The following is a 14,898-nucleotide window of genomic DNA, read 5'->3' as shown; positions in this document are numbered from 1 at the left end:
TTATATTTAAGAGTTCTGCTGCTGCATACTCTCACGGTCCTTGATATTGTCAATCTTATTAGTTTTAACCATTCTAATGGGTGTTTAGTGAAATCTCATTGAGATTTCAATTTGCATTCCCTGAAGACTAATGATATTGAGCATCTTTTCGTGTGCTTATTGGCCACTCATATATCTTCCTTTGTGAAGTGTTTGTTGAAATCTTTTGCCCACTCTTTAAATTGGGTTTCTGTCTTCTTATTGAATTGTGAAAATTCTTTATATATTCTAGATACAAGTCCTTAGTCATGTGTATGTTGCAAATATTTTTTCTAATTGGTGACCTTGCCTTTTCATTTTCTTAGGGATGCCTTTTAAAGAGCAATTGTTTTTAATTTTGATAAAGTCCGACTTATGTTATTTTATGGTTTGTAGTTTTTGTGTTCTAGCTAAGAACCTGCTTAGTCCAAATTTGCGAAGGTTTTCCATTAGGTCTAACAGATCTGTACACTCTTCTGTGTTTGGATTTATTCTGAAACTTCTTTATTAATTAGTCCTTCCTTTGTCCCAATATTTCCTTTTTACATCACTAGCCAGGAGCCCAGATTCTTTTATGGCCTAAAGTTCTTTTAAAGCGTCTTTGCTGTAACTTCTCTACAATAAAGGTTTTCTTCAGCAAAACTGTTACACTGTTGGTTCCAGTGAAAATCCTCACCTCCTGAACTCTGTTCTCACCATTTCCCCTACCTCAGATGTTCTTTTTCTTCCTTTAAGGTTTAGAGGAAGAAAAAGGCTTAGCATCAAAGCTCATTCATTCATTCCTTTTCAACAAAATTTTCTTGACGGCCCACCATGGGCCCAGGCCCTGGGGATGGGGCGTGCACAGCGCAGCCAGGCCAGGACATGCACAGTGTGACCAGGGCATGCACAGTGTGGCCGGGACGTGCACAGCACAGCCAGGCCTTGCCCCTGCAATACTTACAGTCTGGTGCAGAAGGAGGAAGTGAAACATGTCACGATGGGTATGATAAGTAAGGCAGTTGTCAGGAGGCTGATTTGGCACATTTTCCTCTCTGAATTCCGAACCAATCTAGAAGTTAGCACTTGAGGCTGATGAGGGGTCAAAGGATCAAGTTTGTTGCTGGTAAAGCTAGACAGGAGAATGTGGCTTGCACCCAAGGCCACACCAGACTTTCTATTCCTCCCTTATCCCATTAGACTTTCCCACTGGGAAGCAGGCAAAACAGCTGCATAAATATGTGCCTCCCTTCCTCGGTTGGGGAGGGGCTGATTACTGCAAGAGCAGGCTGGAACCCAGAGGAGAGGGCACACACCCTGCAGGCAGGCAGATCCCAAGAGAGAGCGCCAAGGTCGGGCTGTACTCATCACAGACCCCCGTCTCCCCACCTCTGCAGACGGATAAGTGAGTTAAGGGGCCAGGGAGGAGGCAAAGAGAAGGACGGAGGCTTCCCCACAAGACTTCTACAGAAATCCTACTTTATGGACTCAAGTAGCAACTGGCCAAGTTATTTTGAAAGCAAAGATTGTAAAAATTCTTTCAAAAATGTTATGGTAAAAAAAAGCTGCATTTGATATGGTCTCTGGGTGCGTGGTAGGTGGAGAGCCCTCCAGAAGTCAGAGTGATACTCAAAACATGGTCCATGGACTGGCTGCCACTTGCCACAGTCAGCAACAAGATAGGGTGCTGGTGCCGGGATGAAAATCAGCCGCGTCCTGAGGCACTCTGTTCAGTTCAGCTGACATCGTTGCTTTGGAGGAGGGCTTTCTTGATGAAGGAAGCAGTGCATTGATTTCCATCTGGCACATGTTTCTTGCCTGAACTTAGCCATGAACCAGCCCTTTGGGGAGCGCTGGCTGGCCTTGTGCTTCTGGACGTCCCACCCAGAACCCTCCCTGCAGCGTGGTGAAGGGTACTAGACAGACAGCTGTGCCGAGGCTGTAGGTCTGACCTTGATCTGTGCCTGGCCAGGTGATCGCCATGATCAAAGGCCTGCAGGTGCTCATGGGCAGGATGGAGAGTGTCTTCAACCAGGCCATCAGGAACACCATCTACGCGGCTCTGCAGGACTTTGCCCAGGTGACCCTGCGCGAGCCCCTGAGGCAGGCAGTGCGAAAGAAAAAGAACGTCCTCATCAGGTGGGTCTTGGATGGCCTTTATCAGGGGTGCGTCAAAAATCAGGGTGCTAGGTAAAGGCCACAGAGGAAGTCCCTGGCACAGCCAGCTTTCCTGGAAGCCTCTGAACACACACAGACCCTTCCAGCAACTTCCAGCAAGTTCTAGGAGACCTTTTTAGGAGATGGGACATTTGGGATGAATTAAGCTTCAGTCTCTGGGTTTGAAGCCCCTATCCATCATCCATCAGCTATGTGAACTTAGTCAAGTTACCCTCTCTGAAGCTCAGTTCCCCTCATTTGTAAAATGTGGATGAGAATGGTAGCTACTTCATAAGCTGTTGGGATGATGAAATGGGATAATCTCTGTGTAGACCCAAGCACACAGCAGCATGGAGTAAGTATGTAACAAATATGAGCTGTTAATAAAACTTGAAATATACAGAGATCTGATTTGACTAATGAGACTCTCCTATAACCAAGAAGAAAACTAGCCAGCCTGCCTCGCTCAAGTTTCCTCCCACTTCGCGGGCTCAGAGCTGTGTTCTCAGGCAGCCACTGGGTGTCAGAATTACCCAGGGCACTTGTGAAAGGCAGGTGTCTGGACCGCACCTTAAATCTGTTAAACCAGCGTCTCTGGGGTGGGGCCCAGGAAGGAGCATGTTTCCCAAGCACCCCAGGAATTCTAAGGCACGTGGTCCTGGGACCCATGGCCTCTAGAAACAGGCTGGGAATGCTTCCTTCCTATGGTGAAACCTGGCCTGTCTCCGTTCCTCCTTCTCCAGTGTCCTGCAGGCAATTCGGAAAACCATCTGTGACTGGGAGGGGGGCCGAGAGCCCCCCAATGACCCGTGCTTGAGAGGGGAGAAGGATCCCAAAGGTGGCTTTGACATCAAGGTGCCCCGGCGTGCTGTGGGGCCCTCCAGCACACAGGTAAGTGGCTCCAGGCACAGGCCGGCTCAGTTGACTCAGCGGCCGGCCAGGCCATGGTAGGTCATCCTGGCTGGGCCGTGGGACCATAGGGATGGGGGTCCTCAGGCAGGAGGGGCAGGGTCAAGCAGCTGCTCTAGTCTTATTCTGCCATCTTATTTTTGTATTGGGGGGGTGGACTGCTGGCTTAAGATTCAGGAGACCTGGATTCTAGTCCTAGATACCTGTGTGACCTTGGGCATGTTACACAATCTCTTTGTGCCTCAGTTATCTAATCTGGCAAATGGGGGTAATATTAGGACTGGCTATCTCCTAGCCTGGCAAATTACAGGTTCCAAAGCGTAGGAAAAGTTTAAAGTGGAATCTATATGCATCTATCGTGTCCCTCTTTAATGAACCTTGGCCCCTTCCCCTGCAGTGATATCCTAGCTTGGGAATTCACAAGTCTTGCCTCTGACCTGCTGTGTGATCTTGGGCAAGTGCCTTGACCTCTCTGAGCTCTCATTATCTCTTCTCCATAAAATGAAAACTTTGGATGAGATCATGTTACTGACAAAACACCCCTTTTATTATTCTGTATAGCCCTCCAAAAGCACAAGGTTCAAAAGCCCTTGATCCCTTAGAGAAAGTGGAGAATCACAGATATTCAGAGTTGCCAACTGGAGCTTCTGAACAGCAAGAGGTTGCCTGTGGCTTATCCAAAGCAGTGATAAAATTACAGGAAAACAAAGTACAGAATCTGGGCATCTTAGTTAGACCATTGCCACCTGCTTAAGGATAAATACCTTCTGGTAGGCTTTTTGAGGTATTGGGGAAAAGTGTATCCACCTATTGCAGCTTTTAAAGGTCTTGCAGGCCTCAGAAGCTCCAGGCTGGGAGCTCTCTCTTCCCATGACCTCTAAGCCTTTCTCAGCTCTGAAATCCTGAGCCCATGAGTCTCTGAGATGAGCCATCTGAGGCCCACCCCCTGACCCCCCTCCCTGTGTGTGTGTCTGTGTCTGGGCAGGGGGCGGGCAGGAGGGACAGGGGCGAGATGGGGTCTCAGCAGCCTCATTGTAACTTCTCTTGGCTTCACAGCCCGAGGGCCAGTTGCACTAATCTGGCCTGCTGGTTGTGGGACATCCCGAGGAAGCTTCTACAAACGGTTCTGAAGACCTTCCCCGGGGGGCTGAGCAGGGCTTTCCGGTGTTTCTGTAAGTGCTGAGACCTGAGAGAGGAAGAGACAGACAAGGCAAAGAGAAGCTGGAAAGAAGGAGGATAGGGAGGGGGACGCACAGGAAGAGAGAATGACAGAGAGAGAGGAGAGGAGAGGAAGGAGCGTTTACGCAAATGAGAGGGGAGCGTGACCCCCGCTTAATCCCGGCCCCCATCACCACCGCGTGGTGTCAGGTGACACAGACCTGCCTTGAATAGACTCCTAGACGGTCAGAGCTGGAAGAGCCCTTAGAAACAAACTAGTCCCAGCCCTCCCCCTATTTTACAGATGGGGAAACTGAGGTCCAGAGAGGGGAAGTGACTTGGCCAAGCCACAAGGTGAGTCACAGGTGGAGGTGAGACAAGAACCAGGTCTCCTGACTCCCCCCCAGGCTCTGTGAGAGCCTTCGGCACACAGTAGACATGGGCATCTAGCACAGCCGGCATGTTGACTGTTCTGGTGAATTAAATGCTCTGTTCCACAAAAGTAGGTGAGAAAAGAGCTCCCCCCTTATGGACGAAACACATTTTCAAATAGGTAGAATTTGATACAAATCAGTCAACACCCGCGCGGCTTGGACTTGAAGAATCCTTTCTTTGAGGAATCCAAAGGCCATCACTAGAACAGTGCTTCTCGATTCTTAGGGACAACCAGCCACGCCCATCCATGGGGTTGCAGAGGGTGGCCTGTCGAATAAACCAGCAGCCACAGTAGGTCTTTTACCTTGAATGGAAGTGCGGTGGGAGGGGCGAGGCGCCAGTGCTTCCTGTGGCCGCACTGCCCAGCCCGGTGCCAGGTGCGTGGTGGGTAAGGTCCTAGAGGAGATCCGAGGCAGCGAGGATGGACGTGGTGGCAGAGGGAGGTTGGAGCATCTCAGAGGTGGTCGGCAAGTGGCCCCTAGCAGTCGCCGCGGCTTTCCCACCGTATACAATACCTCTCGCTTTTCTCTCTCTCTCTCTCTCTCCTCTCTCTCCCTCTTCCCTGTCTCTCCTGCCCTCCCATTCCCTCCTCCTCTCTCCTATCTATGTCTTAGGCCTGCCAGTGGTCCCCGCGGGCTTTGTTTCACCCCACTGGTGGCACACAGGGCCGAAGAGGCTGCCGATCCCTGGTATAACACCGCCTGGCTGGGTTGGTTTGGGTGCACTTCTCCAGGAGGCAGCAGGAATGGACTAGCCTGGCTCCTCAAGGCCCTTTCCAGCCCTAAGATTCAAAGACAAATGATGTGGAAAGATCTAGATTAGCACTTGCGCCCTTTGCACTTAAGGCCCTCTGTAAGCAGGAGTTAATTGTCTAGTAGGCCTCCTGTGTAAGTACCAATCTCACCCGCTTTCCGACCAGGATTTCAGCAGGTTGTGCTGTGCAGCTGGCGCCACCAGAGGGCGCCATCCCTCGGTAATGGATTCGAAATGCTGAGGGTCAGAAACTTGAGGTGGTTGGGGGGGCTCGTTCTGATCATACCCCATTTCACAGTTCCTCAGAATATTAGAGCTGAAAGGGACTTGTTTGAGAAAGCATCTTGTACAATCCTCTCATGTTAGCAGATAAGAAAACTGAGGCCCAGAGTGGGACTTTGTTGCCCAAGGTCACACAGCAAGTCAGCAGTAGTGCCTGACCTTGAAACCCCAGTGTTTTGACTCTCAGTCCAGTGCTCCACTCATGGAGCCACTGTGGCTGTCCAGTAAGATGGGGAGTGACTCCAGAGTGACGTGGAATGAGGTTTTCCTCTGATGCCCACGCCCTTGGCCGAGCAGCGCAGGCAGGAACCTGGGCCTTGAACTAGCTGATATTACCAGGTCCACCTACCCAAGGATGCTCCTGGGCCTGGGAAGAATTTCCTTCCTGGGCTGGCCAGTCTTCCTCTTGAAGGTTTACGTGTTCCAAAGTCACTTCTCCAACCCTAAACTGATGCTTCTTTAAGACAATGCTTTTTAAGAGCAGATATTTGCAGGAAAAAAAGAAAACTATAAATACAACACAAAGCAGCCCCTCCCCAGGACGGAAGTCCAGCCCCTGACCTTCCCATCTTACTTTCTTTTTCAAGCTGTACATGGTGCGGACCATGCTTGAGTCACTCATCGCAGACAAAAGTGGCTCCAAGAAGACTCTGAGGAGCAGCCTGGACGGACCCATTGTCCTCGCCATAGAGGACTTCCACAAGCAGTCATTCTTCTTCACGCACCTGCTCAACATCAGTGGTGAGCCGCCGTGTCTGGGCAGTGGGGAGAGCACGGGGGTCCCAGGGCCCATAGCAAGTAGGGCTGGCAGGCCAGAAGTTGCAAAGAGATGTGATCATGGACCCAAAGGGCCACATTTTGCCACCAGGGAAAAAGTACACACTTTCCAGTGGACTCTGGGAGCTCGGAAAGGCCAGGCTCAGTCCAACTATTCTGACTTAGCAGGGAATATCTGTCTGGTAATTTGTCGTGAGGTCCTTAGTAGAGCGAGATGAGAACCAGGAATACACATGCAGACACAGCCAGCACTGGATCAGTCTTTGCTTCTAAGCAGCAGCTCTGAGCCAATCCGTGCTTGTTACTCCTAGCAAAGGAGGCTCCCAGGCTGTACCCTGACCCTGTGTCCTCCACTCCTCCTCTCCGCTGAGAGGATGCATGCCAAGGTGGGGCAGGGCAGGGTAGAGGGAGAGCAGCATCCAGGGAGTGGTATTGAAAAGAGGATCTCAGACAGTCCCAATGTCTCCGTGGAGCACAGCCTTAGAAGGGCCTCCGAGACCTCTGAGCAGTAAGGGATCCAGAATTCCACATACGGGGGTCAAGGAGCTGCAGTCCAGTTAAAAGCTGGCACCCGGGGACCTGTCTTGACACTACGTTTGTATAAAGCACACTTTTACTCTTAGATTGTGTGTTTTCAGGATGGCTTTGTTGGGGGATGGTGGAAATTGTACAGGCATCTAAAGCTCTAAAACATCACTGCCCCCTTTGCCCACACGGTGCCGCTGTCTCTGAAGCTTAACGAATGCTGTCTTCTAAACAGACGTTAAGCTGGCCTTCCAGTACCAGAGAGCAGGATTTACTGATCAAGTCGTGTTTATGGGTGCCTTCTGTGTGCCTGGCACAGCAATAAGAAGAACAATAAAAGTTAATAAAAACAATAATGAAGATCTTTTGGTGCTTCCTATGTGTAACCCAAGGCTCTTTCCATCATTCTTCCAGAAGCCCTGCAGCAGTGTTGCGACCTCTCCCAGCTCTGGTTCCGAGAATTCTTCCTGGAGTTAACCATGGGTCGGCGAATCCAGTTTCCCATTGAGATGTCCATGCCCTGGATTCTAACAGACCATATCCTGGAAACCAAAGAACCTTCCATGATGGAGTAAGAGGCAGGATTGGGCCAGCAACGAGGTTCCCAGGGTGCAGGTGGAGAGTGGTTTGCCAGCAAGCTCTGTTCGTCCCAGAATTTTCCAGATGAGGCAGTGTGCCCCACCAGGGAGAGAGCTCAGGGCCAAGATCAGGTCACACCAGACCTGACTCAGCCTTACAGACAAGTTCAGAAGTCTACCAGCCCAACTGCCCTCTTTCTATACTTTTCTGTCTCTTAATAGCTGTGCTTGGAAAATGATTATCTCTGGGGATCAGGAAGCTAGTATCCTCAATTACCACCCGATTTCTTCTAGTCCAGACTAAGTTTTCAGGCCTTGGATTTATTAGCATCATGGACTTTCGATTGCTGTGGGCAGGCTGTAAAGTAAGTCCTTCCTAATGATTAATGGAGGCTGGAAGCATCGTGGAGAGCTGAAAGGTTCTCTTTTTCCAACTCTGAACTTGTTCATCTTTCCCCCAACCCTTTCCATTTCCCGAGCAAGTATAAATCTGCCTTCTGTAAGAGAGATCATTCGTAAGCTGCTGGCCATTGTTCTTCCCTCCCCAGGTACGTCCTGTACCCTTTGGATCTGTACAACGACAGCGCCTACTATGCTCTGACCAAGTTCAAAAAGCAGTTCCTGTACGATGAGATCGAAGCCGAGGCAAGTGGAGAGCTTGTCCTTTTGTTCCCGTGACCTTGTTCCGAGAGTCTGGACTTTTCACATCTTTAGCTGTTGGCACAAAGTGGGGTTGTCTTCGTCCGTTTGGGCTGCTCTCATAAAATGTCACAGAATGAGTGGGTTATAAACAACAGAATTTTATTTCTCACAGTTCTGGAGGCTGGAAATCTGAGATCAGGGTGCCGGTATGGTCAGGTGAGAGCCCTCTTCTGGTCGCAGGCTTCTCATTGTGTCCTCACATGGCAGAAGGGGGTGAGGGAGCTCTCTGAGGCCTCAACCTTCGTGACCTAATTACCTCCCAAAGGCCCCACCTCCTTACCCTCACCTTTAGGGGGACACAAACATCCAGACCACAGCATGGGGCATCAATGACTTGTTCTGGAGAGTGATTTTTGTAAACATTGTGATCATCAAAAAGGATCTAGATTGGGATGATGGTCTTTCTTTTTCAAATATATTAAGGAATGGCAAATGATAGGACCATGTGGGTAAAATTAATTTTCTAATGGATTTTTTATGGTTCAGTTACTTGGCTAATAACAGCAAAGTAATACTGCCTATCAACTGTTACATATTTATCATTCGCCAGTCACAGTGCTAAGCACTATATAGAGACACCTTTGAAATAATGTTTATAACAATTTAAAGAAGTGTGGGCTACTATGTATTTTACAGATAATAAATTTGAGACTTAAAGTGGGCAAGTGTCATTACCCCAAGGTCATACAGCTTACAGAGTCACGTTCTACTGCTGGTAGGACTGAAGCAGCCATCCTCTCACCTATTAAGCTACTTAATAGTCACTCAACAGCTTTATTTTTGTAATGGTCAGGATAAGCTAGGTTATGGTGCAGTCACAGACAACCCAAAATTCTTAATAGCTTGAAACAAAAGATTCATTTCTCCCTTGTGGGTTGGCTGGGGTCTCTGTTCCATGTGGCCTTCGATCTGGGACCCATCTGGAACATGCAATAGTTGCCATGGCAAGGAGAAGCGTTAGGATGAATCACACTCTGGTACTTAAAGCTTCCGCCTGGAAGTGAAACATGTCACTGGTCTAAGCAAGTCACGTGGCTGTGCCTCCCTTCAAAGAGGAGCAAGGGAGTGTGGTCCTACTACGCGCAAGGACCAGAAGCACTCGTGACTACCGAAATGTCTCCATTTTGTCTTCTAGAAATTGGAATGATAGTCTCTGCTCTACTTAACTGCATGAGGTTGTATATAAACACAGAGTAAGACCCGTTAGGTAAAACTGTCATACAAAACATAAGGCATTTTTATTTATAAAGGAAAGACACGAATGTTTTGGGATAAGCATGACCACCAAATTAGGTTGAAAGTTTGTATATTTCAAAGGAAAGCTAGTGTAGATGCTGCTTTTTTCCTAAACCCTCTGATTTCTACAGGAGTTGAAAACCTTGATGGACCCCAATGCAAACCTGTCTCCTGAGTACTACGCAAACTTGGAAGCGAGATTCCAGGAGACAGGCTAATTGGTTGCATCTTTGCTCTGACAAGTCCATTTTCTGACAGGATTTTAGCTGGTCATGTTCTCCAGTAGATTGAAAACAAGAAATCTAGTGTATCATCTGTCAAAGTGAGATTTTTAAAATAAAAGAAAGCACACAGCTAGGCCCTGAGTAACATTGGGGAGCATGGAGCAAAAGTACAACTTGAGACCCCCAGCTGGTGGCCTGCCCCTTTCTCTTGCCATTCCCCAACTCCCCTCTGCACCATGAAGGGCCTGGTGTGCATGTGTGTGGAGACCCAAGCTTTGTCTACACCCCAGCCCACAAACAGCGGCCCCCAGGCCAACCTGGGGGCAAGGGCACACAGACCTGCAGTACAGTCCACCATGAGGGGTGAACCCAGGGAGAAGAACACACGAGGCCTGGAAGGACCTTCAGCCATTTGGGCAAACATTCTCAAAGCTGGTTCTAGAAGGGGAGTGTAGGGTATGAGTGGGCATCGCTACCTGGACCCTGCAGGTTCTTACCTGGAGGGGACCCCTGAAGTTTAAAGTCCAGGGCAGAGGCCTTGGTTACCTGCATGTGAGGACAGCACTGCACACAGCACTGTGGTTTTATGTTCAGAATAACAGTCTGGGGTGTAACATAAAAGATATGAAAGCTCTTTGAATAAAGACTTCACCTTATGGAGCTGCAAATGTGGTGAGAAAAGAACCAAGATTAATACCTAAATGCGAATGTTTCCTTTGGAGTTACGCCCTGCTGAGGCCACAGCCCCGTCTTTAAAGTCTGGCCCTCGCCCATTTCCTGCTCTTGCCATCGCTGCAGCGTTTGGCTTTGATTCTCTGTTTCTGATGTGAACTTTCTTCTCACCTGAACATCACAATCTGCCACCCAAATGGCAAGATGGTGGCTTGTTCCTTCAAAACCAAAGATTAAATTTCTAATGACCATCAACTTCTTCATTTGCAAAGCAAAGTAAAATGAAGTGAAAAGACCAGAAAGTCTATCAGGAGAGATGTGGGGAGGCTGATGTGAGTCATTACAGGGTACGAAGATTATCTGTTGGCTTCCCCCTGGGCAGGCACCTTGTAACAGTGAGGAGGGGACCACTGGGGAGGGTGGTTCCTGAGTAGCTTTTTGAATTTTATCTTATCTATGTCTAACTGAGGACCTCGAGAGCAAGGACTAGACTTCCCAAACTTACTTGGCCACAGAAGCTTCTTCTTTTCCTTTACGTCTTGCCCTACAACACGCTCTGGGCAATCCTGCCTTCTTCAGTTGCCTAAGTTTCTGTGATAAGCTAGACAGACATTCTTGACATTTCCTGCTTCCTCTTCTCCAGGTGAACCTGTGCTTTGATCAGTTTGTCTACAAGCTGGCGGACCAGATCTTCGCTTACTACAAAGCCATGGCCGGCAGGTATGAGAGCCCAGAGCTATGAGCCGCAAACTTTCCTAAGATCGCCACCTGGAAGACAAGGTTTTCTGTTGCAAAACCTCCCTTCTTCTTTAGCACCTAAGGAAATCTGAGCAATTCCATGGGCCTGGAGTGGGTGCTAGAATATATGAGAAAGGAAAATAAGCAGCTATGGTGCTGGACTTCATGGAGCCTGCAGCCTAGATGGGAAGAGAGACATCAATAAAAACTACTGAATGGGGGCCGGCCCCGTGGCCGAGTAGTTGGGTTTGCCCGCTCTGCTTTGGTGGCCCAGGGTTTCCCCGGTTCAAGTCTAGGTGCGGACGTGGCGCTGCTCGTCGGGCCATGCCAGGGCGGCGTCCCACGTGCTGCAGCTGGAAGGACCCACAACTAAAAAAAATACACAACTATGTACCGGGAGGATTTGGGAGAAAAAGGAAAAATAAAATCTTTAAAAAAAAAAACTATTGAATGCACAGTGACCAGGGAGGTGACATGCTCCTGAAGAAGGAAAAGTTCATGTGAATATGGGGATGTATGATAGTTAAACCTGAACCAGTCTTTGGGGTGAGGAACAGAAAAGTATCCTGAGAAAGTAGCAGTTGAGTTCATATCTGAAGTCGATAGGAGTTAAGTAAAACTAGGTGAAGGGTGGGACAGGAAACAGCAGGCAAAAGGAACTACTTGTGCAAAGTTCCTTTGGCCGAAGTATAATAACAGTAGCATGCCTACCTCGTAGGGCTGTGGAGAGGATTAACGTGAGTTAGTACATGTACACAGACACAGGAGGGGGCGGGCTGCATGGTGAAGCTGGAGAGGAGGGCAGGGCCCAGATCGTGCAGGCCTGGTCGGCACTTACCCTGGGCGGAATGGAACACCACGGAAAGATTTCAGAAGGCAGCAGGGACACAATTTGATTTTTATTTTTAAAAGTTTTTCTTTTAAAAACGTAAAAACGTGGGGAATAGATTGGAGGTGAGCAGGAGTGGTGTGTGAAGGCCAGATAGGAGGCCGGTGAGGAAGTCTGGCTAAGAAATGTGTCAAGTTTTAGATCTCGTTGGTATTGCTGATATGTATTGATTTAGACCCCTGTGAATTTCTGGGTTTTAAGAACCTTTAACAGGAAGAAAAACCTCAAAATATATATATATATAGGTGTTTCCCCTCTTATTGGAAATCCACATGTACAAACCAATAATTTCAAGGATAGTTACTTACCTTAATAAATTATTTTTCCTTCTGCAGAAAGGATTTGCATCATTTTGCTTTCAACAGCTAGAGAGGCTCTGACATAGTTCAGGCAGGAGTCAATGTGCGGAATGCACAAGTTTCTGTTATCACAGAATGTGTATTAAATGAGGTGAATGGCTCTTAATGATGGCAAGTATAGAAAGCATAGAAAGCTTAGAATTTCAGGGAAAGCTAAGAGAACACAGCCTTTCACAAAGCAGTCGCTTGATAAGTGTCTGTGGATTGAACTGGATGTGGTTATACCAGTGAGCTGGGCTTCCAGCTTCTCTAAGACAGTTCTCTTTTCAAATATGCAGATCCATTGTCTGTATAAACCTGCTGAGACTCATCAAGCCCTGGGTCCTCTCTATATTTAGTTTATAAAATATCCTTATCAGAAATGGGATCCTTCATCTTTACCCCTCCCTATAAGATCTGTGGTTTTCAAAAGTATTGGAAATTGGGGGAGGTTGAGAGAGGTTGGGAGAGTCAGAGAAAGCACAGGAGGGAAAGAATGATCTAGATCAGTGCTGTCCATTAGAAATATGATGCAACTGCAAACGTGAGCCACAAATGTAATTTTAAGATTTTTAGTAGCCATATTTAAAAAAGGAAAAATAAACAGGTGAAATTAATTTTAATATGTTTTATGTAGTCCAGTCTATCTAAAATACTGTAGTTTCAACATGTAATCAATTTAAAAATTACTAAGGAGCTAGTTTTCATTGGTTTTTTCCTAAGTCTTTGAAACCTAGTGTACATTTTATACTTATAACACATCTCAACTTGGACCCGCCATGTTTTGGGTGCTCAGTAGGCTCATGTGGCTGGTGGCTGCTATCTATACTGGACATCGTAGATTTAGATCATCACTTTCCTGCTTAAAACCTTTTAATGGCTTCCAATTACGTCTAGAAAACATCTAACATCTAATCAAGCTTATTGTGCCTGAAAGAATCTTTCCCAAGATCTTTCCATTTTTAGCATTTAGGTCTCTGTCCAACAAAACCTCTTTAGAGAGGCTTTCCTTGACGTCCTAGCCCCAAGTGATCCTCTTTTATTATTTTCAGAACACTTATTACTCTTCAATCCATGCCTCTGTATGAAAGATAATAATAGCACATCTAAGTTCTAGGGTTGTTATGAGATAAAAAAAATGACTGTGTGTGTGTGCATGTGTACGCCTGGTAAATAGCAAATACTATGCAGATGTTTACCATTGTCTGAAATCATTTTATTCCTCTGCTTAGTTGCTTAGTATCGGTCTCTCTTCACTGGCCCCAAAGCTCCATGAGGACAGAAACTTTGTATCCCCAGTACCTAGAGTGTTTCCTAGGATTGACCAAGTGTGCACTCAATTGCTTTTTTGGTAAATGAATAAAAGGGGAAAGCGGCTCAACTTCTGTGTTGCTTGTCTTTAACTTAGAAATTCTGTTTCACATACTGAGCTGCTTTGGCTGAAAAAAAAATTTGGAGAACTTTGCTCTAGAGCAGAAAAAAAATTATATTTAAAATATATAAGATAGCGCTTCATGAGTAGATCCTATGGTCTGAAATAGATGCGACTGGGTGATTGAAAACCATTCGTTGTCATGTTTACTGGCCTTATGTAAGTTTTATCCCTTTCAGTGTCCTGTTGGATAAACGTTTTAGGGCCGAATGTAAGAATTATGGAGTCATCATTCCGTACCCACCGTCCAACCGCTATGAAACGCTACTGAAGCAGAGACACGTGCAGGTACGATGACAGGAGCCCCAGTGGAGGGGGAATGGAGCTCTGAGATCAGGACTGCCTACTGTCTGCCCTGTGTATTGCCCCATGTGGACTTCTGAGCACAGGTGGAACGCAGCCTCAGAATGTTACAAAAAGTAAAAAGGCATTGGGCTTCCTTTGGTTCAAGTTCTAGGCTTCTCAGCCCATCTGCCGCTCACCTCTGGGAGTAGTGGTGGCCACCCAGGCCTTTGCCTTTGCAGCATAAGCTGCAGGCCCCTTCCTTCAGTTGGGGCTGGGTGACTCCATCTCTGAACAGCACGAATGCTGGCCTGAGTGAAGGCGGCTGTGGGGCCTTTGAAGGGAAGCATATCAGGCTAAACCCAGGGTAGAAATGACGGTTTGTGTTTGTGGAGTTGGTTTCTGTTAACATTTGACCTCAGATGTAGAGGAAATGCTGCCAGGAGCTCAGAAACACATCCTGCTTCAAAATAGGAATGTGAGCCGGCCAGACAAAACAAGAGATGCTCCCGCAGACTTTGCACTCCACTCCTAGGCTGTACCATCAGCCACACAGTGGCAAAATGGCCAGTACACTGTGGCTTCTGTGTGTTTATTGTGTGGTCCGTGGTGTTTGTGGAGAAAACTCCAGTGAAGAGGGGTAGGGCTGAGGCTGAGAAGATGCCCTGGGTGAGGAGCAAAGGATTTACCTGGAAGCCCTGGACATTCCCATTGCTATGAGAAACCCCAGGGAAATGGATACTCATAGAAGAAAAAAGAACATTGTCACCTCAGCCAACAGCGGGGGCTCAATGCCTTTCCTCCAGCATCTCAG

At 47.6% G+C, this 14,898-nt stretch overlaps 1 protein-coding gene across 10 annotated transcripts in view; it reads left to right on the top strand.

Moving 5' to 3' along the window:
• Window positions 1-14,898, top strand: part of CYFIP2 (cytoplasmic FMR1 interacting protein 2) — a 125,237-nt gene that overhangs the window by 49,633 nt on the left and 60,706 nt on the right. For 6 of the 10 annotated variants that reach the window (XM_023617332.2, XM_023617333.2, XM_070233934.1 and 3 more), the window contains 7 exons: window positions 1,970-2,136; window positions 2,898-3,045; window positions 6,279-6,432; window positions 7,408-7,564; window positions 8,120-8,216; window positions 11,049-11,125; window positions 13,982-14,090. In XM_023617332.2, coding sequence (XP_023473100.1) covers window positions 1,970-2,136; window positions 2,898-3,045; window positions 6,279-6,432; window positions 7,408-7,564; window positions 8,120-8,216; window positions 11,049-11,125; window positions 13,982-14,090 — 909 coding nt within the window. Of the gene's footprint in view, window positions 1-1,969; window positions 2,137-2,897; window positions 3,046-5,270; window positions 5,346-6,278; window positions 6,433-7,407; window positions 7,565-8,119; window positions 8,217-11,048; window positions 11,126-13,981; window positions 14,091-14,898 lie in introns of all 10 variants that reach the window. The other 4 variants (XM_023617329.2, XM_023617331.2, XM_023617328.2 and 1 more) reach the window with 1 other exon arrangement.

This window comes from Equus caballus, chromosome 14, assembly GCF_041296265.1.
Source record: "Equus caballus isolate H_3958 breed thoroughbred chromosome 14, TB-T2T, whole genome shotgun sequence".
Taxonomy (NCBI): Eukaryota; Metazoa; Chordata; class Mammalia; order Perissodactyla; family Equidae; genus Equus; species Equus caballus.
Note: the sequence above shows the minus strand (reverse complement) of the source record. Positions and strands in the feature narration are given on the sequence as shown.